The sequence below is a fragment of the Vombatus ursinus genome, unplaced genomic scaffold (assembly GCF_900497805.2).
Source record: "Vombatus ursinus unplaced genomic scaffold, bare-nosed wombat genome assembly UNPS02014786.1, whole genome shotgun sequence".
Classification (NCBI taxonomy): Eukaryota; Metazoa; Chordata; class Mammalia; order Diprotodontia; family Vombatidae; genus Vombatus; species Vombatus ursinus.
The window spans coordinates 12,658,040-12,685,954 of record NW_020954564.1 but is presented as its reverse complement, the minus strand read 5'-3'; the positions used below and the strand labels follow the sequence as shown (position 1 = coordinate 12,685,954).

At 39.5% G+C, this 27,915-nt stretch overlaps 1 protein-coding gene across 4 annotated transcripts in view; it reads left to right on the top strand.

The window, feature by feature from the left end:
- LOC114047020 (DENN domain-containing protein 1A-like) overlaps positions 1–27,915 on the top strand; it is a 702,955-nt gene that overhangs the window by 597,172 nt on the left and 77,868 nt on the right. For all 4 annotated transcript variants that reach the window (XM_027867670.1, XM_027867668.1, XM_027867669.1 and 1 more), the window contains 4 exons: positions 635–675; positions 4,781–4,852; positions 6,384–6,440; positions 16,961–17,092. In XM_027867670.1, the coding sequence (XP_027723471.1) occupies positions 635–675; positions 4,781–4,852; positions 6,384–6,440; positions 16,961–17,092 (302 nt within the window). The remainder of the gene's footprint in view (positions 1–634; positions 676–4,780; positions 4,853–6,383; positions 6,441–16,960; positions 17,093–27,915) is intronic.

Sequence of the window (27,915 nt, the reverse complement as noted above, 5' to 3'; positions counted from 1 at the left end):
ATGAACTGTTGACAGAGCTGGGATTAGAACCTAATTTTCCAAATTCCTACTCTAGCTCTGCTTGTTGAGTTGCCAAACTTTCAGGGAAACTCACTATCCCACCACCTCCAGTTTCTCCTTGACCCATTCCGTGGTTGCAAAAGCTCAGCATCACTGTCTTCTCTCTACCTTCCCCATCACTGGAATGGAACATACAGAATTTTCATGTAGTTTACCATGTTTTGAACTTTCTAAGGGCCTTGATTATAAAAGGAAATGGAAAAGTCCTGAGAGCAAATTGTTCCAAAAAATCCTTGGATCCAAAAGATACATAATTTAATCAGTTGGGTGTTCCCTTCTCCTTTGCCCATCACAATTCCTCCACCCTTCAGTAGAGAGTGAATAAGTTGTGAGTGACTTAAAAAAATGTATCCACTGGTGGCCAGCCCTCTAGTTATGAACCTTTCCAAACTTAGGCTCTTTTTCTGGGCAGTATTTGAACCCTCTCTAGCATTCACTGTAGTACCTGCCAGAACGTGTCCTCCTCAAGCATGGCCTTTATAAGCACAAGGTCACCTCTGTGCAAGAATAAGGAATTGGGGTAGGACTCTAGTGGATAATTAAATAATATCTTCTTTTAATTCTCTTTCCCTAGGAAGTGATAAACTATATCACCAGTGGCTCTCTACTGTGAGGGTAAGTGAATGACCATTCCAGTTGATGTCTCCTTTCTCATTACCCCCCCTTTGTGAGTGTTTGTACCACCACTACCACCCACAAGCACATTGTTATTATGCAACCATCTGGCTCTTTAATCTGAAGTTGCTTTTGTTTAAAATGCCAGGTCATTTTCACGCCAGTTGGCAAGTAGAAGAATAGGACTCTCTGAAGCCATCCCTCAGTAGGGAGAAAGAAGAAATAGTTTCTCAACTTTCCGTTAGAGAGAGTCCAGCTCAAACATGTTGAATGTGATGTCAGAGAAAAATTATGGGTGTTTGGTTGCCAGATCCCAGTGTAATTGTGTTTATCATGTGAAATTGTTTTATTAATTTATTAATTTTTATTAGTGGCACTATCTGGAAAGATGGAGACCTAGTTGCTCCAAGTGCCTATCTTCTTAATGTCATTGCAGGCAATTGCTTGTTATTTTACTAGATGATATATTCTTTAACATTCCTTGTGTAATCTTGGGATACGTTTTGGAAATCCTAGAAGAATTCATTTTTTTACTATGGTGGTCTTCCTTTCTTTTTTTAATAGAGTGGCAGAATAGTGTATCTACTTTGTATATATTTTCTAGTTACACTTCTGTGTTCTTGCTATTTCCCCTGATAGAATGTAAGCTCCTTGAGTGCAGAGACAATTTTTTTTTTAAATTTGTGTTCCTAGCACCTAGCATGATATCTGGCACATTATAGGTAAATGTTAATAACTGATGAATAAGTACTAGTAAAAGCACTGGGCCACATTTTTCTCATCTGTAAAATAAGGGAGCTAAACAAAATACTCTAAAGTTTTTTGGTCTCATATATGTATATCTTTTCTTCCATATGTGGTCTAAGTTCTCTACTGCAAACATGACCTGCTCAAAGATGATATATCAGAGGCAGCATGGGGCAGTAGAAAGAGCACTAAACTGGGACTCAAGACAGCCTGGTTTGAATCGTAGCTCTGATATGTTAGCTCTGTGACCTTGGGTCAAGTCACTTTCCCTCTCTGTTTATTCATTTGTAAAATGGGCAAAGTCGCTTGTGCTACGGACTTCACAGGATTGATGTAAGGGAAACACTTTGTAAATCTTAAAGCACTATCAAAATGGGAATTATTATGGATAATAGTGATAATAATACTATGAGAAGAGTAAGAAGTAGCTCTAGGTAATAGAAGACACACTAGACTTTAAAAATAGAAGACCTGAGCTCAAGTCCTGATTCTTCTATGATTAGTCATAAATTAGGCACAAGACTGGATTATCTCAAGAGTTCATCTAAGTAAGTTTCTCCCTAAATCCCCTCTACAACCTTCCCGATGTGCAATCATTTTGTCTCTGCTTAAAGACCTCCGATGATGGGTAATTCAGCCCTCCACTGTTTGAACATTATCTTTCATTGAGAAATCTTGCCTCATGTCAGGCTAAAATCTGTCTCCCTATAACTTCTCCCTGTTCCTCCTGGTTTTATCCTTTGTACAGATACGAGGCTTCTTCTTAACTCAAGGTTCTAGGATTCTATGACCTTGGGTAAGGCTTTTTTACCTCTTTGGGCCTCAATTTCCTCATCTATAGAATGAGAACAATACTACCTGATTGGCCTTTCTCACAAGAGTTGTCATGAGCATGAGATGGGACAATAGATACAAATACAATTGACAGTTAGGTGGCACAGTGGGTAGGGCACTAATTCTCAGTACCTGAGTTCACATTCAGCCTCAGATATTTACTAGCTGTGTGACCCTGGGCAAGTCACATAAGCTCTTTTTTTTGCCTCAGTTTCCTTATCTGTAAATCTAGAATAGTAATAGCACCTACTTCCCAGAGTCGTTGTGAGGATCAAATAAAACAGTAATTGTAAAGCACTTAGCATAATAGTTGGCACATAGCAAGTGTTATATAAATGTTAACTATCATTGTTATTATTATTATCAAATACTTTATAAATTGTAAAGCCCTTTGTAAATTATAAATAGTTAAAATGTAAACAGTAAATTATAAAGTCCTTTGTAAATTGTAAATAGTTAAATATTTTCATTCCTGTTTCAAGACAATATTATACATCTTTCATTGATGTAAGCACACTATTAGGCTCAAAGCAGATAGTCAGTAAATACTTGTTAATTGATTGATTGATGAAGGTGATTTCAATACTCAAACAATATTTTAATAGGCTGCCCAACTGTTTTGGAAAGTAGGATGGAATGGATGAGTGGGTGGAAAATTTCCAGTCTTATTGTGTCCCATCATGATACTTTTAGGTACAGTTGTAACAATGTAAGTATTTTTCAGTTAAACCTCAGAATGCCTAATATAGGTGGGTGGGGTAAACAATAGTCCTGCCTTCATTTAGGATTTGTTTACTTTATCTGCTATAGAATTGTTCCTTGGTCATATCTTATCTATGAATAATAAGAGCTCATATGTAAAAACAGCTCATTTATATATTTATGGCTTCAAAGTACCTTCCTTAAAACAACCCTCTAAGTTATGAGGATTATTAACCCCATTTTGCACATGAGATAGGAATATGATTTGCTCTGGGTCAAACAACTAGTGTTAGACTAGGGACTTGAACTCAGTTCTCATGACTCCAGGTCTCCTGTCTCTCATTGTAGAAGTGTACAAAGCATTTTCCCTCGGTTATCTCCTTTTGAGGCAGCGTGTCCCAGTGGAAAGGCCTTAGGATGTGAAATAAGAAGATATAGTTTCTAATCCTGGCTCTGTTACTGTTACTGTTACTGCCTATGTAACCTTGGCCAAGCCACTTCCCTTCTCTAGCCCTCAGCTCGTCTGCGAAATGAGGAGGGGCTAGGTTAAATGACCCTAAGGAAATCTGTGGTCCTATGGTCCTACCAACAGCCCTGTGAGAGAAACAGAGCAAGAATTATCACCATTTTTATAAAAAAGGAAAACAGGCTGAATGATCAGGAAATGAAACTCAAATCTTTTGATGCCAAATCAAGTGCACTTTACCATCTATTTTCTCAGAAGCTTACAAGGTAAATGATAAAAGTTCCAGTTGAGTGATTGTACCCCATACCATTGTCCACACAATGTACTTTGGGGAATCTCTGCTTAAATAATAGTTAGATTTCATGATATATCCCTTCTTCCCTTTTTCTCAACATTTAGCTGGTAAGAAAGGCTGCATTCCTGTGATATAAAGAACCCAGAGCAGATAACCAGGGCAAGGAGAGTCAGGTACACAGCCGAGGGTAGTGTATTTTTACCGTGTCTGTATAGCTCAAGCTCATCTGGAGCTGACTTGTCAGCTCCAGCTATATGTTAAGCAGGTAGGGTGTTGTCTTCTACTTCTTTTAGATTTGTTCCAAATATGTAGGAGTATCATGAGAAGTTACTGACCAGCGATACAAGATACTCTCTCAAAAGAACTTCAGCAAATTCTGTTTATAACAAGGGAAGTGTGATATATTGGAAAGAGTTCTGGACTTGATGCCTAGAGATTTGGGTTCTAGTCCCAGCTCCACTACTAACTAGCTATGTGACTTTGATGAAGTCATTTTCCTCCTCAAGGCCTTAGTTTACTTCTTTAGCTGTTAAATGAGGGGTTTGGGCTAGATGGTATCTTAGATCTCTTTCAGTTCCAAAATTCTGTGAACCTGTGTTCTAAGCATATAAGAGATTGTAACTAAAGTTATTTCTGCCTCTAACATTTATGTTCTGTGTTCTTGCATTCTATTTTCCAAAACCGTTTCAAACTATAATATTCTACACTTAAAGGGCTCCTCCAACTTTAACATTCTAACCCCTACATTCTAATATTCTATGTTTTAAAGTCCCTTCCAGCTTTATGATTCTCTGACTTTAAGTGGATAGAGACAAACCAAAACCTTAATCTCAGAGATCCTCCTAACCTAGAGTTTAAAGCAAATCAGTGTTTCCCTCAAAAACCAACTGTCCCTATTAAAGCCTATGAGTAATGCTTGAAGTGAATTTCCACTTAGGCATGTTTGTCTTATATCAAATGTGCATGTAGCTTGATTTAATTTGGTTCAAGATAAGAGATCAGTGTTGGTGTTGGCTAGATATGTCTGCAGTAGAAATGGCTAATTGCTTTTTTCATTATAGAAAGGAAGTGGAGCAATTTTGAATACTGTCAAAACCAAGGCTAACCCTGCTATGAAGACTGTCTATAAGTTTGTAAGTACTACTTTGGGACTTGGAAACAAGACCAATCTTCTTTTGACTTTGGGGGGCTCTCCAAGTGATAATATTTAAATATACATGATCCTTAATTGCAAAAGAGATTTCTCAAAGCTGCTATGCTAGTTCCTGAAGAATTAAGACCATTTGAAAATATGAAGCATTATTCTTTTATAAGCAACCTGTTGCTTTTGGGGTTTTCTTTTGCTTGTTTATTTTTTAAGGGAGGAATACTTATGGTTGATTTAAGACATAATCTTACAAAAGATAATTGAAAAAAATGGGGCCCCTTAGTTTAGATTTTAAAGCTAAACTTATGTAACAATTATAATATATAGCCCAAATAATGTATTTTCACAATAATATCACCTAATAATATTATTAATACATTTTGACCAGACCCCCACCATAAGGACATGGAAGCCTACTGTATCATTTGATCTTTTACCCAAAACATATTTCTCCTGAGGATCAGCCTGCTTCCTGTCCTGCTTAAAACATCATTTCTCTGGGACTTACTGGCTCCTATAACACTGACTATATTTTCCATGCAACCAATTAATAATATTGAAGTTGTAGAATATCTGCCTATAATTCATCCCACACTCCCACGAGGAAAGAGAAAAGAGATTGTCACAGTCGAGGCCAGATCCTAGTAAACCTTTTTCCACCTTTAATGTTTTGTTTTATTTTTTTTTCAAATGAAGAAGCTATTTTGCAAGGTATTGAAGGCTAATTGTGGAATCTAGCCTACTTCAAGTTTATTATAACACTGTAGGAACTGTGTTGTTTCAGAGCCTAGTATCCCTCAGCCAAATGGAAATAGGAGATTCACCCAGATTCATGATCTTCCCATCTTATCAGACTCAAATATTTCCCCTGCCAGTTGCTCTCTCTTGCTTGGTGATACCCACCTAATTTCATTCATCTTTTTGATGCCTAATGAATGGCTAAAATTGTGGTGATCTTAATGTGAGCCATGATTGTCAATTTTAACCATACCAAACTAAAAAAAATTGATACGAAGGCGAAAAGCTGGGCATCTCTGCAGATATAAATTTCTGGAAAACAACCCGATGACAGTGGTTGAGGTATCTGCTCCAGCCTGCCACCAATGACAGCCTGGGGTTGTCAGCCCTAACCTGGTGAAATTTCACTGGTATTCCAGTGAATCCTGTTGGTCCCCTGCTACAGGGAGCTGTCCCTGGGCAGCTGAGATAAATAATTAGAGCAAAAGAAGCTGAGCTTCAGTAGGGGGGAGGGGAGGGTGGATTATTAGTTGGGGGGGGGGTATTTTGTGCCATTGAACCATAGAAAACAAAATCTTTGCAGTGTCTTGAAGGGATTTTTTCCCTTAACCTTTGAGCTCTGTATTGTTTTTCTAACCATTATGTTTTCACCTGATCATCCCATTTTTCCCTTTCCCTGTTTCTAGTAATCAGAGAAGGTAGTTCACGATGGACCAAAATCAAGCAGTCGCTGCTGGAAACAGAAAGGGATTTTTAACTTAAATTAATTTTTCATGCAGGCAAAAGATCATGCAAAACTGGGAATAAAAGAGGTGAAAAACCGCTTGAAGCAAAAGGTACTTGAAGTTCTTATTCAAAATGTATAAGCCCCGCGTATGAAATGCTTAGCCACAAAAAGCATTATGTGATCAATAGAGAGCTGTTTGATACAGTGTTGTTAGCATACTTCAAAATGCATTACCAGCTGTCCCGGATTTTTCACACTGTTCTAAATATTCACAGACAAAAAACTGTCTTCAAATAACATTAAGACTTTGGCTTAAGCCTACAAAGGCAAGGAAGTTCAGAGTTCCTGCTGTCAGTCTGTCCCTGCCCTACTCCATGGTGTCTAGGTAACAAAGGGCAGGGGTCTGTGGAAATTGGCTTCTCTTACCTCTAGTAACTATGCTCTGTGGAACCCAGGTGCCTACTCGGACACTGTCCCAGTGACTCCTTGGGCAAAGTAACACTGGCATTCAGAGTATAGATATCATCAACACGTGTAACATCCAGAAACACACATGGTAGGTTTGGGGGAGCTTCCTCCCCAGAATGGCCCCACGATGGTGGATTAAATTAGAGAACGTTGCTTTTGTGTTGTTATGAGGAGTGAGAAGGAAGACAGAGGGGAAAGAGACTGAGTGTCTTCTTTCCCAGTGATAGAACTATATGAAAATAAAAGGATAACATGTTGTAACAATAAAATACTAGACTAGGAAACCTAGGTTCTAGTCCTAGCTCTTATTACTCCACCACTATATGCCCTGGGTTCAGCTTCCTGACTTGGTGCCTCGGTTCCCCAATCCCCTATGATGTATAAAATCTCTGAGATTTCTAAATGGTGCTTATTAGACTCCAGTGTGTCCTAACAGTAAAGAACACATCAGCTAGACTGTCTTACATTTGATGGTATGAACATGCATGCAAAGGGTACTTTAAAATTAGTTTAATTAAATTCCACAAACATTTACCAAAAATAAATAAATAAAGGGCAGCTGAGTAGCACCTTAGAAAGAGTGCTGGACCTGGAGTCAGAAAAACCTGAGTTCAAATCCTCACTTAGATATTTACTAGCTGTGTGACCCAGGACAAGTCAGTTAACCTTCTAGATCCTCAAATTTCTTCTTGCAAAATGAGAATGGTAATGGCACCTACCTCACAAGGTTTTTGTGAGGATCAAATGAGATAACATATGTAAAGCTCTTTGCAAACCTTAAAGCCCTTTATAAATGCTAGTTATTATTGTCATTTATTGATGTCTAATGGGCAGGGTATGTGGGAGGCATTAGGAAGGATACAAAGTTGAGATAAGATATGGTCCCTGCTTTCAGGGTGCTCATAGTCTGGCAATGAGATAAGACTCAACACGGCCCGAATGCCCAATAAGTACTACGAAGGTACTGTAGAGAAGGACAAGGTACTATGTGAAGTCTGAGGAGCATAGTCATCACTGACAAGGTTTCAGGGGAAGCTTCCTGGAGGAGTTCTTTGGTCTTTGGGTTCATCTTTAAAAGATGGGAGAAATTCGAGAGAAGGTAAGGTATTTCAGGCATAAAGAATAGTTTAAGCAAAACATGGAGGCAAGAATATGAGGGATGTGCTTGGACAACAGAGAGAGAGGTCGACATGATGAGATTGTCAGTTGTGCAGGGGAGAGGAATATGAGATAAATCTGGAAAAGTGCTCTACTACCAGATTATAGATGGCCTTGAATGTCAGGCAAAGGAGCTTGAACCTTATTTTGTGGACAGTAGGGAGCCACTGAAGATTTTTGAGCAGAGGAATGACATGACTTGAAAGATTTATCTAGTGATGATATGAAGGAAAGATACAGCGTTGACTCAGGATTGATGCTGTCATGCTGTTTAATAACCTTAGCCTATCTGATTTGGAAAATGCATTCACATAGGTAATTTTGAGGTTAAAGTGAAAGAAGAATGTTGGCTTTTTGAATCTGACTATACTTTGACCCCATTCCAAAGCAAGTTGTGTGTTCTTATTGCTGAATATAGGACCATTCAAACAGTCCTCATTTTGAAAACTTCTTTTTGGGCTGATTTATGAGAAGGCAGACATGCTGTCATAAAACACTGAACTTGGGGGTAAAAGACAAGTTGTACTCTGTAACCTTGAGAAAATTACTTTCATTTTCTGAGCCTCAGTTTCCTAATCTGCAAAATGGAGACAATATGCTGTGGACATCCTACGGTTATTATAAGGCTCAAATGAGAAAATATAATAAAAAGGACAATTTAAAAAGAATTTTTAAATGAGAAAATGCATGTGATGGTATTGTAACATACTGTAGAAATGTGAAAAATTTTACTGTTTCATGGCACATACATGGAATGGGTTTCATTCAATCAATCTCCACATCAGGCTTCAATTTTATTTAGGATCTCAGTTGTTTAAGATGGAAACCAGTTTAAAGTTTTAAGTCAAAAAGGCCTCTAATTACCTTGAAACAATCAAATAAATTGATTCCTTTTAATTGGAAGGTCAACTCTCTGACTGAAAGCTTTGCTTCAGTTGAAAATGAATTTTTAGCAGCCAGACTTATAATCTTGAAATTTAGAAACCAGGGATAAAAATGCAGAGACCCTTAAGCACAGCCTATCACCCTCTGTTAGAAATGGGGGAGGGGGTTTTGAAGGAAATGGAATATATCATTTGCTTGTTATTTTCAATCAGCCTACGTGCCGCTGCCCCCCCCCCCATCTTGGTCACCAGCAGTTGAATTTGATCACAGATGTAAAATAAGAATAAATTTCTTACTTCCAGCAATTTTTCCCTCCTCTCCAGCTAGCTCCTTGGCTGTCACTGGCATTATACTATTACCTAAAATCATTAAAGATATGTTGCTCTCCCTAGAAGATTTGCAGAATAAATACCACCAAGTGGAAAAAGCCCAAGGAAATTCTGATTGGCCATTGTATTAAAAAAAAAGCCAATAAAAGGTCTTCTAGCTATTCCTAAATGTACAAGAAGACCTTATAGATCCATCTTTAGCATTATTTCACATTCCTACTAATAGCCAGTATTGCTCATAGAGCTTTGTTGTTGTTGTTGTTGAGGGAAGGGTTAAAAATAGCTTGTTTAAAAAGCCTGGATCTCCCTGGATCCACCCCTCTCAAGCTCCTTTTGCAAACAATCCATTGAGTAGGGCCCCATTCCATTTCTTTCCCTCTTCCACTCCCCCCTCCAAGTTATTTCAAGATTCATTTGGGAAGATAATGTTCTAGAGAGAGTGTCAGTACGTTTCAGGCACTATAAATGGTGAAACCCGTTTCACTAACCATCGGACATTTTATAGAAATGTGTCTTGTCACCGTTGGACTGTTGACAGATCCATTAGTGTACCTTTTTCAATTTTCACTTCCCCTCCCTTGCTTTTACAGATTTTTGCGGACTTGATATTTTACAGTTTTTAGTAGCAGAGCTGTTTTGTAATTGAAACTCCGGCATTGTTCAGTGGGTACAGAATTTGGATCTTCTGCAGTGTTTTTCTACTCTCTTTCCTGGGCCAATTTAAGGCTTTGCTCTGCCTGACCTTATTCACTGCAGCTGAAAATATATTTTTTGCCTTTCTTTTTCCCTTTTGTATGGCAACATGTGGAGCCCAGGAAATGTCTAAGCTTACTATCCCCGTTCAGATTTCGTCACAGAATTAAAGCAGTTTCGAACTATTGTTCAGAACAATTCTTAACAGTCATATTCAAGAAACAATACAATTCTGATATATGGTGCAATTTCAAACAATTAAACCATTGTGAACAGCAATATTTTAATTGAGACATGGTTCTGAACAATGCTACCTTTCCAAACAATGTTGCAATTTCCAAACAGTGATAGTGTTTCGATCGGTGTAATGAACATGAACCATGATACAGTTCTGAACAGTGATACAAATCCAGACAATCATATAATTTTAAGATGCACCAAGCTGGAGATCTGCCTCCTGCCACTCTGCATAGCAATGATGACCTCTTCAATATAATCAAGAGCCCAGTTTGCCCTTTCTGGGCTCCAGCCTTGGGTTTGAATTGCAAATGTGAAATGCGAGGCTGACCTATTGAGAGGTCGTCATGGTGTATGGAAGGTCCGTCTTTAATAGGATAGTGGAGATTGAATGGAGGCCCAATTTCTGTCTGTATTTCAAAGCAACTGAAATGGAAGTTTTCAGAGGATCCCTGTGACTGATAGCAAATAATTGTTAACAGACACTGTGGCATGGCTTTATTTCACACCTCCTGTACTTCAACCCCAAACTAGTAATAAGGATGGGTGACTTATTTCTCTCCATCAGCGTAGCAAGATGGTTGAGTCCTTCTGTTACTTGGCCTCCTTTGAAGGCTAACTGCACAGAATTAAGAAAAAATGCCTGAAATACCTCCGTGACTTTCAGGAGGGAGAATTCAGCACCCCTGAATCACTGCCTAGCCTTACGTAGCACTGAGTGCATGGGCTTGCAGATTAAAACCAAATATATTCCCTATGTGCAGAGCTCCTGTGAGGTATCTGGTGTCACTGCCCTTCTGGCGCCCCATTTTTTTAATGTATTGCTGGTCCCCACAATTGCTGCCCCTCCCCCACAGATGGCTATTAAAATAGGTTCACATTAGACATCGTTTCTAGCCTGGAGTGTTCTTGAGATAGAATTTTTTTTTCAGTCTGGTAAAATTGACATAATTCAGTTTAATGAGCACAGATCACAGCCCTTTTGAAAGTTTCAACATAATAGTCCTCTTTCTAAAGTGCAAGCCAGGCATATCAATTGAGACTTGGATCCTGGATCCAGAGATGAGGGTTCAAGGCCCCACTCTGCCACCACCTGGCCATGTGGCTGAAAAGAGCATTGATAGGATGATAGATTTAGAGCTAGGAGAAATCTCAGAGGTCATCTAGTCCAACCCTCTCATTTTGTAGATGAGCAAACTGAATGACTAGCGCAAGAGCACACAGGTATTAAGTGGGGAAACCAGTATTCACATCTAGGTCCTCTGACTTCATTTCCTGCACACCATGTTAAGGAAGAGTTGAACTCTGATCAAAGGTTTTCCAGTGTTCATAATGTTTCTCAAGTTTCTTACCAATGTGAATTTTCCAAGGGAAATATTAGTGAATGTGGAATCACAAGACCTGAATTCACATCTCAGTTCTACTATTACATATGTGAATTTGACCAGTTAATTTCCTTCTCTGGGCCTCAGTTTCCTCATCTATAAAATGTAAGGGATAGGCTAGATGATCTCAACTTTCTTTTCTGTTTCTTGTAATCATCATCTCATAGTCCAGTGGTACTTTTATAGTTACAAAACCCTTCCCTTTACAACAGATCTGTGAGATAGATATGGGCAAAACTTATCCTCCCCTTTTGACTGTTGAGGAAATTTCAGGTCCAGAGAAGTTGTGACATTCCCAAAGTCACACAGCTAGTAAATATCAAAGCCAAAATGCAAACCCCATCTCCTAACCCCAAGTCCAGAGCTTTTTACATTATGACATGATCACTCTAAACCCCATGATCCTGGGAGCCAATGATCCAGACAGCCCCTACCTCATGGAGTTTACATTCTACTGCATATATATATATATTCACAGTTGAGTAAATATAGTATGCATATAAAATAAATAAAAGATGATTGAGTGACACTGGGATCCACCATTACCTGGTCTTGTGACTAAAAAAAAAAAAAGCATGAAATTAGGGGTCAGAAGAACTGGGTTCAAGGCTCTGTTCCACCCCTAACTAGCTGTGAGACCTTATTAGGCAAGCCACTTTCTTTCTTGGTGCCTCAGTCATACCATCTTTAAAATAGTGCTAAAATAGAACGCCTTCACAGCTAATCAAGCCATTGTAAAAATTAATGTGAAATCATAGTTCATGTAGCTTGGCTGTGCTAACACTTTTTGCCTGGAAAGCCCTAGAAAGCTGTGAATTTCCCTGGTACCTTTGGAAGCACTATGGAAGCAAATTCACAGTTTCCATTATCAAAGATTTTTGTTTCCAGTCCTTGAATTTGTCTCTGTATGCTGGAAGTGAGTTGGGGTCAGAGAGTGATCTTTGATTCTGTGGGAGAGTTTACATCATGTGTGTGTGTGTGTGTGTGTGTGTGTGTGTGTGTGTGTGTGTGTAAGCTGTAGGTATGTACCGTATAGAATAACTGTGTTCACGCCTTGTCACACAGCTGTCAGTTCCTCTTCTCTAAATGCATTAAAAATCTTGTTCTGGCTCAATCAAGGAAATTCCAACATTGCTCTCAATTGGGGAATATCAATATTCATTTCCTAATTTGCATTTCTTCTCTTCAAGCACCTTGGTTGTAGATGTGTTAGGGTAGCAAAAGAAAGGGCTTCTCAATGCAGGCGAGAGGAGAGGGGGAGAGGAATGAAGCCACCCATGAGAAATCTGGGTCAGAGATGCTGAGGGGGTTCCCTGACTGCTCTGGATTATGAAGCTTTCTCTTGCATTGTAGATAACAAACCTGGAGCCAAAAATATTTTCCCTTTGAAGCCTGGCTCTAGCACTCAGGTGTGGGTAATGCAAAGCCCCAAGTATGGGACTTCTTCCCAACTAAGTGCCTACTATGTAGCAGCCACTGTAGTGAGTATTGAGAATACAAATACAGAAATGAGACAGCCCCTGTCCTCATGGAATTTTATTCTACTACAGATATACAATATGTTCATGGATAAGTCAACATAGTATGCATGTAAAATAAGTAAAAGATGATTGGGAGATACTAGTAACTGGAGGAATCAGGAAAGGTCTTTTGGAGGTGGCACTTTAACTGAGCTTTGAATGGAGTTATGGGTTCCACAAGATAAAGGTAAGAAGAGAGAGAGAGAATTATAGATACAGGGAACAGCCCATGCTGTGTGTGGCAGGTTTGGGAGATGGAATGCTAATACAGGGAATAGTGAGAAGGCCAGTACTTGTCCAGAACATCGAGTAAATGATGAGGAGTAATGGAAAATCAACCTGGAAAGATAGGCTTGAGCAAGATGGCAAAGGGCTTTAAATGACAGAGGAATTTGTACTTAACTGTCACAAGAAGAAGGAGCCACTCAAGTGTCTTGAGGAAGGAAGTGATGGTCAGATGTGTGCTTTAGGAATATCTGTGTGGCAGCTGGACCAATTAGGAGGCAATAATCCAGGCAAGAAGGGCTGTCTTTCCTCTTACTATTGAGGACACTAACTTTGTCCCAGTGTCCCGTGCTCACACACTCCCTTTCACCCCGTGTTCATTCTGTAGCCAGATCTTGTCATTTCTGTCTTCACAGCATCTCTCATATCTGTCCCCTTCTCTACACACAAACACACACACACACACACACACACACACACACACACACACACACACACACAGCCACCACCCTTACACCTGCCCTCATCCTCTCTCGTGTGGACTATTACATTAACCTCCTAACCAGTCTTCCTGTCTCTCATCTCTCCCCATCCTCCACTTGGCTGCCAAAGTGATTTTTCTAAGGTATAGCTCTGATAATCTCAATCCCTACTGTGTAAGCGAGCTCCAGTGGCTCCCAATTACTTCTAGGATCAAATACAAAAGCTTCTGTTTGACATGGAAAGCCTTTCACAGCCTAGACCCTTCCTACTTCTCCAGGCTTCTTAGTCTTTCCTATGCCTCATGCACTCTACAATCCAGATACACTGTCTTACTTTCTGTTTCTCACATTCAACCTTCTCTACCCCAGCTGCATGCCTGGAATATTCTCCCTCCTCACATCTGCCTCATTAACTTCCCTGGCTTCCTTCAAGACTCAAGTCAGATAGCACCTTCTACTTCCAGGAGGCCTCTCTTGATTCTCCCTCTCTCCCCTACTGCCCAACCCTGCTAATGTCTTCTCTCTGAAATTACCTCCCATCTGCTCTGTGTGTGTGTGTGTGTGTGTGTGTGTGTGTGTCTTGTATTTACATAGTTATTTACATGCTGTCTCTCCTATTAGAATGTGAACTCCTTGAGGGCAGGAATAGTATTTTTGCCTTTCTTCTTACCTTTAGTGCTTAATATGGTGCCTGCCGCCTAGTGATCACTTAATGATTGATTGACTGAACTAAGATTTGGATATGTATGAGTGGGAAGAAGGTGGCAGATAAAAGAGATTTTAAGGAGGTAGATCAAGAGACTTGGTGATTAATTCTGTGTGTGGAGTGAGTAAGAGTGAAGGACCAAGGAGAGGAGGTTGAGGTTACCTGTGTGACTAGGACAAGGTGCTGCCCTCAATAGAAATAATATTAGACAGAGGAGTGGTTTTAGGGGAAAGCCAATGAGTTCTGCTTTTGACACATTGAGTTTGAAATATCTGTTGAACATCCTGGTGTTTTTGTCTAGTGGGCAAGTGGAGATGTAGGTCTGGAACTCCTAAGAGGATATAGATTTGGGAGACATCTGCACAAAGGTTGTAGTTGAATTCATGGGAACTAATGAGACCAATGAGAGAGAACAGAGAGAGTGTTGCATGAGAGCTGTATTATGTTTTTATCACTTCTACTAGATTGTCAGCTCCACTGGGGGCAAGGATTCTGTCATTGTCTTTATGTCACCCACATATTCTAGCACAGGACCTCATACAGAAAACATGTGGCAGAACTATGAAATTACAAATAACCTTAGAACATAAAATAGAAAATGTTTGGTTTTGGCTTCATATCCCCAGAGATCAAGCTTGTTCTTGGCACGTATTAGGCACTTAATAAATATTTTTAGCTGAGTTTAATTAGACCTGGAAGGGACCTTAGAACATCCACTGTTAGAACATAAAACATAAAATATCAGCTGGAAAAAAAACCTTAGAATATTACATTAGAACATTGAGTGTTAGAGTTGGAGAAGACATTAGGACATAGACTATCAGTGCTATAAGAGGTCTTATATTGAGAGACCCAGCCTTGGAGTCAGAACGACCTCTGATCAAGGCCTGTCAGCCCCTGGCAACTCTCCAAAACTATAAGTTACTGATGAAATCACTAGGAAAAAATCTTAGAACGTAGAAAACTATGAAGCTGTGGACATTAAACCTAACAAGACCTTAAAATATAAGGTGTTAGTTATGGGATGTTAGAGCTGAAAGGCCATTCTTTCTATTGCCAACATTCCATGTTCCCTTCCAGCTCTGTCGTTTCATGTTCTGTGTTCTTACATTCTGCATTCTAAAGTCCCTGGCGGCAGAGTGAATAGAGTATTAGGCCCAGAATCAGGAATGCCTGAGTTCAGCTAGCTATGTAACTCTGGGCAGTTTGCCTCAATTTTCTCAACTGTAAAAGAAGATAATAATAGCACCTACTTCACAGAGTTGTTGTGAGTATCAAATGAGATAATATTTTTTAAGCGCTTAGCACAATGCCTGGCACTTGTAGTAGCTTATTCCCTTCCCTTTACCTTCACCACCTTCCGTTTTTGGTGTTTTACAATTTTATGATTCATTTTTTATGGTCATCTTCTTATATATTTCTCTTTTCAAGAATACATTATCCCATATATAGTACCCTACACTGTTAATTACTTTTTTATTCAAAAAATTCACCTGGTCCACTCACAAAAATTGTTTTTTCTAGATCATTTTAACTAATTACATTGCTTCTTTTGCTTACCATTTTGCTTACCATTACTACTACACATACACATTCATACACACACGTTCTCAGTCCTCTATTCCTTCCTGGGAAGCATTGCATGTCACCATCTGGATCTGGAAAAAGGTCTCTTGTTCTCTGGAGCAGACAGAGCCCATCCACCTCTTTGTTTTATTTGACCTAAGTACTTTAGGTCAGCTTGTGTCCAAAAACCTTGTCTCATTATTATACCTTACCAAGACTGAAACTGAAGGGGCCATGTCAGGGGTTATATGATCAAAGCTGGGTCTTTTAGTGGCCAACCTTCAGTCACCCTTGCAAAGCTATATGTCATTCTCTCACTATTGTTACCAAATGCTGCAGAGGTACATAAAGTTTAGGTTTTCAATTCAGCAGCTTCTATTCCCAAGGAGAAGTTGCAGTTCAGTTCAGTAAATGTTTATTGAGTACTTGCTATGAGAAAGGCTCAATACTCAGCTCCCAGCTAGGGAGAAAATACATGTACATTAATAAACATAATATAAAATAGATATAAATAGTTGGAAAGAGCCTTCAAACATCAAATATTAGAATATGCAACATAGAATAGTTGAATTGATGGGATCCTAGAATACAGATTATCAGAATTTAAAAAGGACATTAGAGATCATCTAGGGCAGGGGTGGAGAACCTGTGGCCTCGAGGCCCTCAAGTGCAGCCCTTTGTTCTGTGAAGTCTGGATTTAAAGGGCCACACTTGAAGACCTAGAGGGCCACAGGTGACCTCAAGGCTGCAGGTTCCCCACCCCTAATCTAGGGCAACTCCCTCACTTTATGGATGGATAGAGGCTCAGATAGGAGAAATGACTTGCCCAACACCCCTTAGTGGCAGAGCTGAGAAAACTCAAGTTTCCTGATTTCCAGTAGTTTTCCACTTACCATGAAGCCTCCCATCTTCCTGCATTTTATGTATTTAGTCCAGTGTATACCAAAGCATCACTGACCTTTTTCTACCTCACAGGATATTGCTGAAAATGGCTGTAGCCCAGCCACGGAAGATCCCTTGCCAAAGGCTGCTCCTTCACCATTGGCTGAAACAAAGGATTCCAAAGTCCGAGAAGACAGGAGGCCCATCACCGTGCACTTTGGGCAGGTATGCATAGAGCCCTTGCTTTATAATTCTTTCAAAATGGGATATTCAGAAATATTAGCTAGCCTATCTACAGTTCAGCTTGATTTTCAGAATTTTTTTATGACGGTTTTTTCTAGTGAAAGCTGTTCTCAACTTCTAATATTCAAAAGTATTTTTCTGTTTCAAAATCTTGCTAAAGAAATTCCCAGAATTTGGAAGCAAAGCATCATGGCCATGGCAGTCAACTCTTTTGACTCTTATATGAACTCATTAAATCCGACAGCTTCTGCTGTCACTACCTGAGAGAGAACCAGCTCATTAGAACCTTTTAGCATGGCAGGCTCCTTCTCTGTATCGCCAAGTAAAAGGCAGCAAACCTTGGCTTTAAGAAAATCAATTTGGTTGTTCTTTGTTAATATACTCCCAGAAAATCCATATCAGAAGTAATTCTCTACAGGGTAAACACCTGTGTTCTGATGCAGGCAATCCAGAAGTATTTTCATCTATTACAAGTGTTGGGAAAACTGTCTGTATGTTAAATGTTTTTCCAAAGTTAAACCTGGTACCACGATATAAAAAATTAACTTCTCTTTGTCAGTTTCTCACTATGATCACACATTTGTGCAAAGAAGTAATCTTGTCTGTTCTTCATTAGTTCCTTTGATTGAATTAGATATTTTGTCTCTGAAATTCTTTTCAGAGCAAATGTAAAACGATTCCTTTGATAAAGTGGAGTGTTGATAAACCAAAGTCTTCTAAGGGTACTATTGACAAAGAGAATAGGGAATAGAGTAAGACACAAACCCAACAGCATGTGGCTACAACCAACACTGTGTCAGAAGAATGTTACTAATATGTTACCAATATTTATATATGGGTTTCTTGTCCTCTGTTAGACTGAGCTCCATGAAATAGGAACTGGGACCTCACTAACCTGTGTATATACCTCCCCTGACTACCCAGCCACCACCACCCATTGCCTAGCAGAATAGGTACATACTAAATTTGCTGAACAAATAACCAGCCACATCGAAACAAACCGTGATACTCTGGTCTACTGCCAGAGATAGGCTGGAGATGGTCATCAAAGAGACCTCGGAGTGAATTCCAGCAGTTTTAGTATTCACCCCTCTCCCCTTCCACCTAACCCAGCATTAGCTTGTTTCCCTCAGCAATGCAGTTTCTTAAATGTGCATAAAAATGACTCTTACTCGAATAAACTGTCCCCCTCACACATATACACATTCTAAGTTTATTTTTTCATTAGGATTTTGACGAACATCAACAAAATGAACATTTCCCTGTATAAAGAATACAAAAAGAGTATGTGAAATCTTGAGTCTCTATTATGTGCAACTCAGAGGCTTTTTGTAATGTATGTGAAATTTAATACAGGAATACCAAAACTACTGTCCTTGTCTTTGTCCCCTTCTGAACTTCTTTCTGTTTTCTTCTGAATATTTTTTTAAAATGTTTCATTGATGTTCTTTCTTTTTCTTTGCACCACTGTAACTACCTCCTACACCCTCCCCTACCCCTGCGCTATAATTCTCACAAATGACAGATAAGTATAATCAAGAATAACAAATCCATATACTGGCCATGTCTGAAAATGTAGCTTATTCTGTTCCTCCATTCTGGTACCTCTCTATCGAGGGGTGAAATGCATGACTGAGTCATCATCACACCTCTGGAGTCATGATTGATCATTGCATTCATCAGAATCATTAAGTCTTTCTAAGTTGTTTTAAAAATTATTCTACTAGTTCTACTCATTTCACTCTACATCAGCTCATACAAGTTCTCCCTGCTATTTCTGTACCTGTCTCTTTCATCATTTCTTATGGCACAATAATATTCTATTACATCCCTGTATCATAATTTGTTCAACCACTACCCAATTGATGGGTACCCCTTTTTTGTTTATAATTGTCTTTTCTCTCTTTCTTTAATCTGTTTGGGCTGTATGCCTAGTAGTGGTTTTTCTGGGTCAAAGGAGTGATTTTTTTGAGTATAGTTCCAAATTGTTTGTCAGAATGAAATGATTGGACCAATTCACTGCTCCACCAGCAATGTATTAGTGTGACTTTCTTACAGTCCCTCTTTGCAATTGTCCTTTCTCTTTTCTTTTCTTTTCTTTTCTTTTTTTTGTCATCTTTGTCAGTCTGATTGGAGTAATGGGGAGCTCAGAGTTGTTTTGATTTGCATTTCTGTTACTATCAAATATTTGGAGCATTTTTTCATATGGCTACTGCCTTTCTTCTTTTGAACTCTATTCATTTCCTCTGACCAGTTATCTATTACGGAATGGCTCTTGTTCTCATATATCTGTATCTATTCTCTACATATCCTTGATAACAGATCTTTATCCAGCAAATTTGCTGCAAAAAATTTTTTCCCAGTTAACTATTTTCATTCTGATTCTAACTTCATTGATTTTGTGCAAAAACTTTTCAATTTTATATAATCAAAATTGTTCATTTTATCTCCAGCAATCATCTCCATACACATACTTTCACTGAAGGACCTACTTTGAGAGAACAAAACACCAAAGTTAAATGGAATAAGCAAGCATATATGCAAGGTTTTCTTGGGGGGGGGGTTCCCTCAATGCAATGTTCTTAAGGGCAAAATAAAACCAAAATGATCTTAAAGCCAAGCTTGCTAAATCATAATCACAAATTAACCCTAAGATCAAAAGCTGGAAAAGATCTTAGAAATCATCTAGGCCAACACCATTTTACAGATGAGAAAACTGAGGCTCAAATGAGTTAAATGACACCTAAATATAGACTGTGTTAGAGCTGGAATTTGATTTCAAGTTGTCTGATTCCAAATCCATTGCTTCTTCTATTATAGTACCACACAGAAATAATTTTGAAGGCAGTTTCACTAAATTATTTCATTTAATGAAGTAGCCTTGAAGATATTATCATTTCAGTTTTATTTCAGCTTTTAAACACTTAAGAATCTTACAGTAAAAAAAATCTTTCATTTGCCATAGGTCATTAGTTCAAGTGGCAAGTTTGGAGATAGATTTTTCTTATTCATCTAATGCTTCATTTGAAATAGTCACATGCCTTATCTTTAGGGGTTTTTTTGTTTTTACTTTTTTTTCTTTAAAACTTAAAAAGGGGATGCATTTACTACCAAAAAAAAAGATTTGGTTAAAAATCACTCCAAAATGACATTGTTTCTACTTCCCCATACCCTCCTACCTCTGAAAGATCCTTCCTCTCCCCCCTCACCCCATCCCTCTGGACATCAGCTCAAAGTTGGAACAAACCTGAGTAACTATCACTACCATTGCTAACAATAGAAGCTTTGGCCACATAGTGTATCCAGGATGGCAGCCCCAGGCAGGGAAAGGGTGGTGTGGGGGAGGGGGGACTCTTTCCCCAGTAGCCTTTGTCCCTCTTTCTGTACACATATGCACTCCTCCTGGGCAGATGACATTTTCGAAAATATGACAAAGGAGTTGAAAAACTTCCTAATGTTAAATGTAAAGAAATTGTTTTTCTGTTTCAATGAGAATAAGGAGCTATTTTAATGCCCTTTTCCAATAAATGGAGAATAAATGTGTGTGTTTCTGTATGCACATAAATGTAAATAGCATGTGTCTGGGTGTGCATGTGCCCCTATATGTGTGGATAGATAGATGTCTGGATATATAGATAAATAGATAGATAGAGTAGATAGGAGGGGGAGGGGAAGTCGAATAAACAATTAAAAAGCCACCCCAAACTGTTGAAATAAGAGCTATTTATGCTTTCACAGGTCTGTAAACTAGGGAGGATAAAAGTGTTTTTTTTCCTGTCTGTGACTGGCTTCAAGTGTCTGCCAGCATTATGCAAGTGTACTGGGGGAAGGCAGAAATTTTTAAAATGCATGCATGTGGATGAGGGTCAAGCCCCAAGTATCAGTAATGCAGTGGGCTCCCCTGTACAGCTGCAGCGCCTGAGCCTACCCACAGCAACGAGATGCCTTAATTGAGACATGCTGTCAAAGTGACAAACACATTTGCATACAGTCTATTTATTTTCACCAGGGAAGGTCTACAGTCTGCCGTCGGTTGAACATTCTTAATCAGTTTGCTGTAAGTGAGCCGGCAGCTAGCTGTCCTGTGCTGGGAGCTTTTCTTCATTACATGACAGATTAGCTAAAGGGGGGATGGTCTAGAGAAGGCATTAAACCCCTTCATTTTAACTCTTTGTGGCTTACCCTACTGCACGTTAGCTTCTGGCCCTCTCCAGTCTGCTCACAGTTGTGACAGTCTTCATTATTCAGCCATTTCTTAAATACACAGTATCATGGTAAATTATTCTGAAGCACCCATGTAGTACAGGCAGGGCCACGGAGCTCAGAAACATCAAGGTTTCAGATTCTGTGATTCTAAAAATGCTTGTGTTTTCCTGAGAGTTTTAATTATATTCCTGTGTGCACAGTAAGTAAGAAAAAAGGATGTGATTTCATTCATTCAGGAAACATTTATGAAGCTCTTGTTATATGCAATGAGTGTCCTATGCTCAGAGAAGGGAAGGATTCAAAGATAAATAAAACATTGCCCCATCATCAAGGAATTTTTATTCTAGTGAAGGAGATGAGATTTGGACACAAATAAAAAAAAAAGATTATAATATGATGTGGGCTTATAAGAGGAGCACAGAGTGTTACATGATCCGATGAGGGAGAGATCACTTTAAGCTAGAGGAATCCAGGTAGGCTTCAGAGAGGTGGCAGCATTGGAGCTGGGTCTTGAAGGTTCTGTGCAGGCCGTGGTGGGGGTGGAGAATTTGGGACAAAGGGAATAAATTTGCATAAGCAAAAGCAATAGAGGTGGGGAAATGCAGGATGTGTTAGGGGGACTAGATAATGAGATCCAAAATCTCATCTTCAGCTCTAATACTTTATGGACCACCATTCAATATTTTGAGGTCTCTTGTAGCTCTAATATTCTTATTCAGACATTCTAAGGTTCCTTCTAGCTCTGATAGTTTGTGCTCTATGTTCTTTTATCTCTGATGATAGTTGAGGAAACTGTAATCCAAAGAAGAGGAAATTACTTGCCCAAGGTCATACATAGAGTTAGTAGCAGAGTAATTTGCTATGTTCAAATCTCTTCCCATCCATCATGAGTAAATCAGATTGGCCGTGGAAACCCTGAATATGGGTTTCAGATTCTGGTCTAGATTAATACTGTTGAGGATGTGGGCCTTAGTTAGGAATTTTACTTGCTATTACCAGTCCTGCTCTTAGGAGGCAGAAAACAGAGAAATAAAGAATCATATCAAGGATCATGGGAAATGGCCCCAGGGTCCTTTCTGCTTTTCATTCTCCCTTAACTGATTGATCTGTGGATAAATGAATTTCTTGCTTTCCACCCTGCTGGATTCCAAAGGGCTTGTGTTGAAAGGTACCTCTTTTTTCCCCAAACTAAATGAACATTCTTTAAGCTATTTAGTGTAAAGTTCCAGAATTGAAATAACGCACCAGCAGAGTAAGTTGGAGCCAAAGCCAAAGGTTCCAGTGGTTCCCAGAGACTTAGGACAACAGTTGGTTTGAATACTTCCCAGTTGCAAACTCCATTGGAAGAGGAGTTTCTTCATTTTTGTATAGACTTAACACTCTGCCATTAGATGCAAAAAAAAAAAAAAAAAAAAGTCATCCGGGCTCTTATTGGTGGTTGTTTCAGCCAGCTACCAAGAAAGTCCCTTTCTAACCTTTTCCCATTTAAAACTGAGGAAGCCAAAGGTTCATGTGTAGTGTACAGACCAGTGAACTAGGAGTAAAGAAGTCCGGGTCCTAGTCCTCCACCCTGCTGTAGCTCACTGTGTGGCCTTGACCAAATTATAATCCTTCTCTGGACTTCTCTTTCCTCACTTGTAAAAGGAGGAGGTTGAACTAAAAGATTTTGAGGTCCTTTCTACCTCTAAGATTCTTTATTCTAAAGTCCTTTTTAGTCTGTGTTCTAAGATCTTTTCTAACTCTAGCATCCTGTGTTCTAATATTGTTTGTTCTAAAAATCTCCAGCTCTGAAATTTAGTAATTCTGTGAAGCCTTATAAAATTACTGGATCTTAGTGATTTGAGCGGAGGACACTTTGCAGCAAGGAGGAGAAAGTACAAACTTGGAGCCGGGAAGCCTGTGTTCATATCTCTGCTCCAGCATTTCCTAGCTGTGTAGCTGTAAGCAAGTGATTTAGCCTCCCTTTCTTCATCTATAAAATGGGGGCAGTAATACTCATACTAATAGCTCTCAGAATTATTATGAAGAAAGCACTTTATAAAAAAGAAAACTTTAAAATTACTAGTTCATTTCATCAAGTGTAAAATACCCTACTAGTTTTGTCACCAGGTTTGTATTTCTTTTTGCTTAATTGGAGGGAAAAAAATAACAAATTAGCCCTCTAATGGAAGAATTTCTAGTCCTCAGTGGTCATAAATCTGAATTTTTGTCCCCCTACCAGAAACAGCTTTGTAATTATAGGAATTACACTCAAATCTCATTTTCCCTTAGGTACATTTTTATTACTAGATGAGAAACTGATTTTCAAACAGAAGATCAGTGATAAGGAAACAATGTGGTACATTTGGAAAGAGCTCTGGATTTGAAGTCAGAAGACGTAGGTTCAAACCTAACTCTGATTGCTGCCTTTGTGACCTTGGGCAAATCTCTTAACATCTCTGGGCCTCCATTTTTCATTGATAAAATAAAAACACTGGATAGATCTTGATAACTTCTAAGGTACCATCCAGCTCTAATTCTGCAGCTCTTTTCCTGCTTTTGTGTGTTGTTGTCATTGCCCCCTGGGAGTCAGTGTGGTATAGTAGAAAGGACTGACCTTTACTAGCTTGTGACTATGGGTAAGTCACTTCATCTGAGTCTCAGTGTCCTCATATATAAACTGGGGACAGTAGTACTTACAATTGCTACCTCACACAACTGTAAAGAGATAAAAGCAGAAGTCATTATTACTCTTTGTGAAGGTCAAGTCGATGGGCCGTGGTTGGCAATTCTGTTGTCTAGTCACATTGTCCATTAGATAGTTTTCTGATAGAAGTATAAGTTAACAATCAAAGGAGCTTGCCTCTAAACATAGCCTTAGATTTAGAGGGAAAAAGAAACTGCCAATAGAAGAAGAGAAATGAGATTCAGGAACTTCACAAGTGCTGAGTTGAAAATTCAAGAGGTTTTGATTAAGGATTCAGTGTTTGCTGAATGTGTTTTGTTATCTTTGTAGATATCTTTTGTCTGTTTTCATTGAAGTGAAGAAACCTAAATATCCTAGCCAACGATAATTGAAATCAGAAATATCTTCCCGATACTGTGTTTGGTAGACCTTATTTGAAATGTTCTTAGCCAAAGGAGACTCAAGAATCAATTAGCAATTGCTTTGAAATCCAAACCACTTATTCTCCATTCTGCATGGATTGAAGATAGCAATGGAAGACTATATTGAAGCTGACCACAGACTCTTAATATATAGAATGATAGAGCTGAACAAGATATTAGAATATAAATTGTTATAACATAGAACATAATGTCCAGTCTGAGAAGGGCCTTCAAGTGGCCTGATGTGTGGCAAGCATGCCAGACTGGGAATCATTGAAGCCGAATTTGAACTTCGACTGACATACTTCTGTGACTCTAAGCAAGTCACTTGGCTTCTCTGAAGCTCAGTTTCAATCTCAAAAGATGTAGGTAATCATATTTTGTACTACCTACTTTATAAGGAACAAATTCCATAACATGTCGTATTGCACTGTATAAACTTTAAATGGAATTAAAGACAAGTTATTAGAACCCAGAAAACCAAATTGTTAGAATTAGAACATATATTATATGTTAGAGCTAGAAGAGGCTCTAGAGGTCATTTTGTTCAATGTCCTCATTTTACAGGTGAAGAAACTAAAGCTCAGAGGGAGGCTTGACTTGCCCATGGTCCCACACTGAGTTAGTAGTGGCCAAGGTGAGGACTTGAACCCATATTTGCTGACTCCTGATAAGAGCAGAAGGGCTTGTCTCCCACCCCACCATACTGCCTCTTTGTCTGAGACAAAGCCAGAAGCAGAATGGCCCCCCTCCTGGCTGATAGCACTCTATGAAAATGAGTTTCTTTCTGCCCAGTCCTTGAAGTATTCTGTGAGTGAAGGTGTTAATTACACATTTCATCTACTTTGCAGTAATTTCAAACAAGATTGATATTTATCTCGTGACAGGCACTTCTAGAGTATCCAGATTTAGGGAGCCCTATAATTTTGTGTTGGGAGTTAATGGATATAAGGAAGTTTTATATCCATAAAGCATTATGTAAATATGAGGAATTATGATAACAAGCCGTCAGTTTCTGTTGCTCTTAGGCACTTCTCAGACTCAATGTGGTTTAGTGGGAAGAGCACGGGACTTAGGATCAAAAGATCTGAGTTGCTTACCCTAACCTGCCTGCACTGCCTCTATATCTGTTATCCCCATTTTACAGATGAGAAAATGGAGGCTTGCAGTCTTTACAAGTCAAAATAGGAAGGAAGAGACAAGCAGACAGAGACAGAAACATCTTAGAACAGAGATTGTTAGATCTAGAAGTGTTTCATCCCACACATTCCTTACACAGATTGTAAGGGAGTATCATTGCCAAGACACTGACCTAAGTCTGTCAAACCAAACGCAGTTCTACCTCCCAAGTAATGGTGTCTACTGCAAGAAATGTGATTGCTTCCTCCCTCCCTCCCTCCCTCCCCTTCAGTGAGAGGCACACTGTTGTGGGAGGAGTCCTGGCCTTCAAGACCACAGACTTGGTTTGAATCCCAACAATGCTACTTTTTAACTGATCTCTGATACTCAATTGCCATTTCTGTAAAGTAGGAATAATAGTTGTGCTACTAACCTCATGGAGTTGTTGAGAGGAGAGTGTTTCTGAACACTTAAAGTGTTAGGTGAGTTTTTATTGCTGTGTTCACTTTTGGGATGAGAAAACTGAGACTTGAAAGGACAGTAGGATGCTAGGATTTAAAACTGGCGGGGGGAACTGAGAGAGAATCTTGTCCAACCACCTCATTTTACAGATGAGAAGGCTAAGATCTAAAGAGGGGAAGCAATTCACCCAGGATTATACAGAAGGACTTAGAATCTGAGCTTCTGATTCCAACTCCAGGGCTCTTTGCCCCAGAGTCCCCTGAAGTGGTCTTCCCAAGGGCACACAGCTAATAAGAGACAAAGCCAGGAAGCCAACCCAGGTCTGTTGCAAGCTTAGGATTCTTTCCTCATGGCCACACTGGCCCCCCAGCCCCCGGCTAATCATCTTTCCTTCCATTCTCGTACGGACAGACTGGATCTTTCCTCTTCTCTCTCCTGTGGTCTCCCATCTGTTTTCCTCATGAGTCTAAAATGTGGCAGCCCTGGGGAAAGGCAGGCTTTGGAGCTGCAGTAGCTTCCAGTGATGATTTTGGAAGGGCTGGCACACAGAAGTTCATAGAAACCTTAAGGAACAACAAGCTTGGTGATGACCGACCCTGAATTTAGATTTGTTCTTTTTATTCATCATTGTCAGAAGGTCAGCTCTGTGAAAATGGTGACTAGAGTAGTTTGAAGGCTGCACCCAAGCACTTTGAACTTCACCTACCTGCAAAGGGAATTCAGAGCAGGAAGGCAGATTCAGTGAGACAAGAGGATTCTGATTCACTGCATCAAGGGAGATCCAGCAGAGTTTGTCTCAGGACAAGTGGGAAAGACCTTAAAATGGTGAAAGCAAATTACAAGCCACACAATTCTCCCAAAGCCACAGAATCTCAGAAGGAGCCTCAGGAGCCGTCCAATCCAACTTCTTCCTAAACACAAATCTCCTTTATAAAATCCTCAGCAAGTGGATTCTACTTGGAGACCTCCAGTGCTGGGGAACTCACTACCTCAGAAGGCAGCCACCTCATATTTTGGGACACCTCTGATTTTTAGGAAGTTTATAGAATGTCAGATTTGGAAGGGACCTTAGGATTCATCTTATCTGACCCTTACCTGAAGCATGAATCCATTCTAGTATGTCTTGAACACCTCCAGTAGTGAGGGGCTCCTAGAGTAACCTTTTCTACTTTTGGAAAGCACTAATTGTTAGAAAAATTGTTTCTTATATTGAGGTTAAATGTGACTGTCTGCAACTATACCTTCCTGTTGGCCGTAGCTCCTACTTCCACCATCTGGAACCAAGCTGAATAAGTCTAATTGCTGTCCTAATAATAATAGCTGACATTCAGATAGCACTTGAAAGTTTGCAAAGTCCTCTCTCATTGAGACCTGGCTCCTTCCTGATGACCCAGCTTCCCTTTCCAACACTGGTTGCACTTTCGCTCCTACCCCACCACTCACTGGTCACGGTGGGAGATCACTCCTTGGATACTCCTTGCTCCCCACTACCACTTCCAAGGTGACCCTCTACCACCATCACTCAGGAGCCTCTTCTCTTCTGACGTTCACTCAGTCCATATCTACCACCCAATCACAATTCTAGTAGCTTTTCTCCACTGACCTCCAGGATACTCTTCTTTCCTCTGTCAGTTTAGTGCCTGGCTCATAGACTTCCTTTCTTCTCCAACTCCTGTGCTTGCACGTATTATGGGACTTCAGCCTACATGCTGATACTCCCTCAGATAGCTCCCAGTTCCTTACCTTACTCATTTCACATGATCTACTCTCCCACTTGCCTTAGCTACACACAGAAGCCATCCCCTTGATCTTACCATCACCCACAAATGCTCCATTTCCATGTTCATGAACTCTGAAATTCCCCTATGACAATCTATTATCATTTCTCTCTCTCTCTCTCTCTCTCTCTCTCTCTCTCTCTCTCTCTCTCT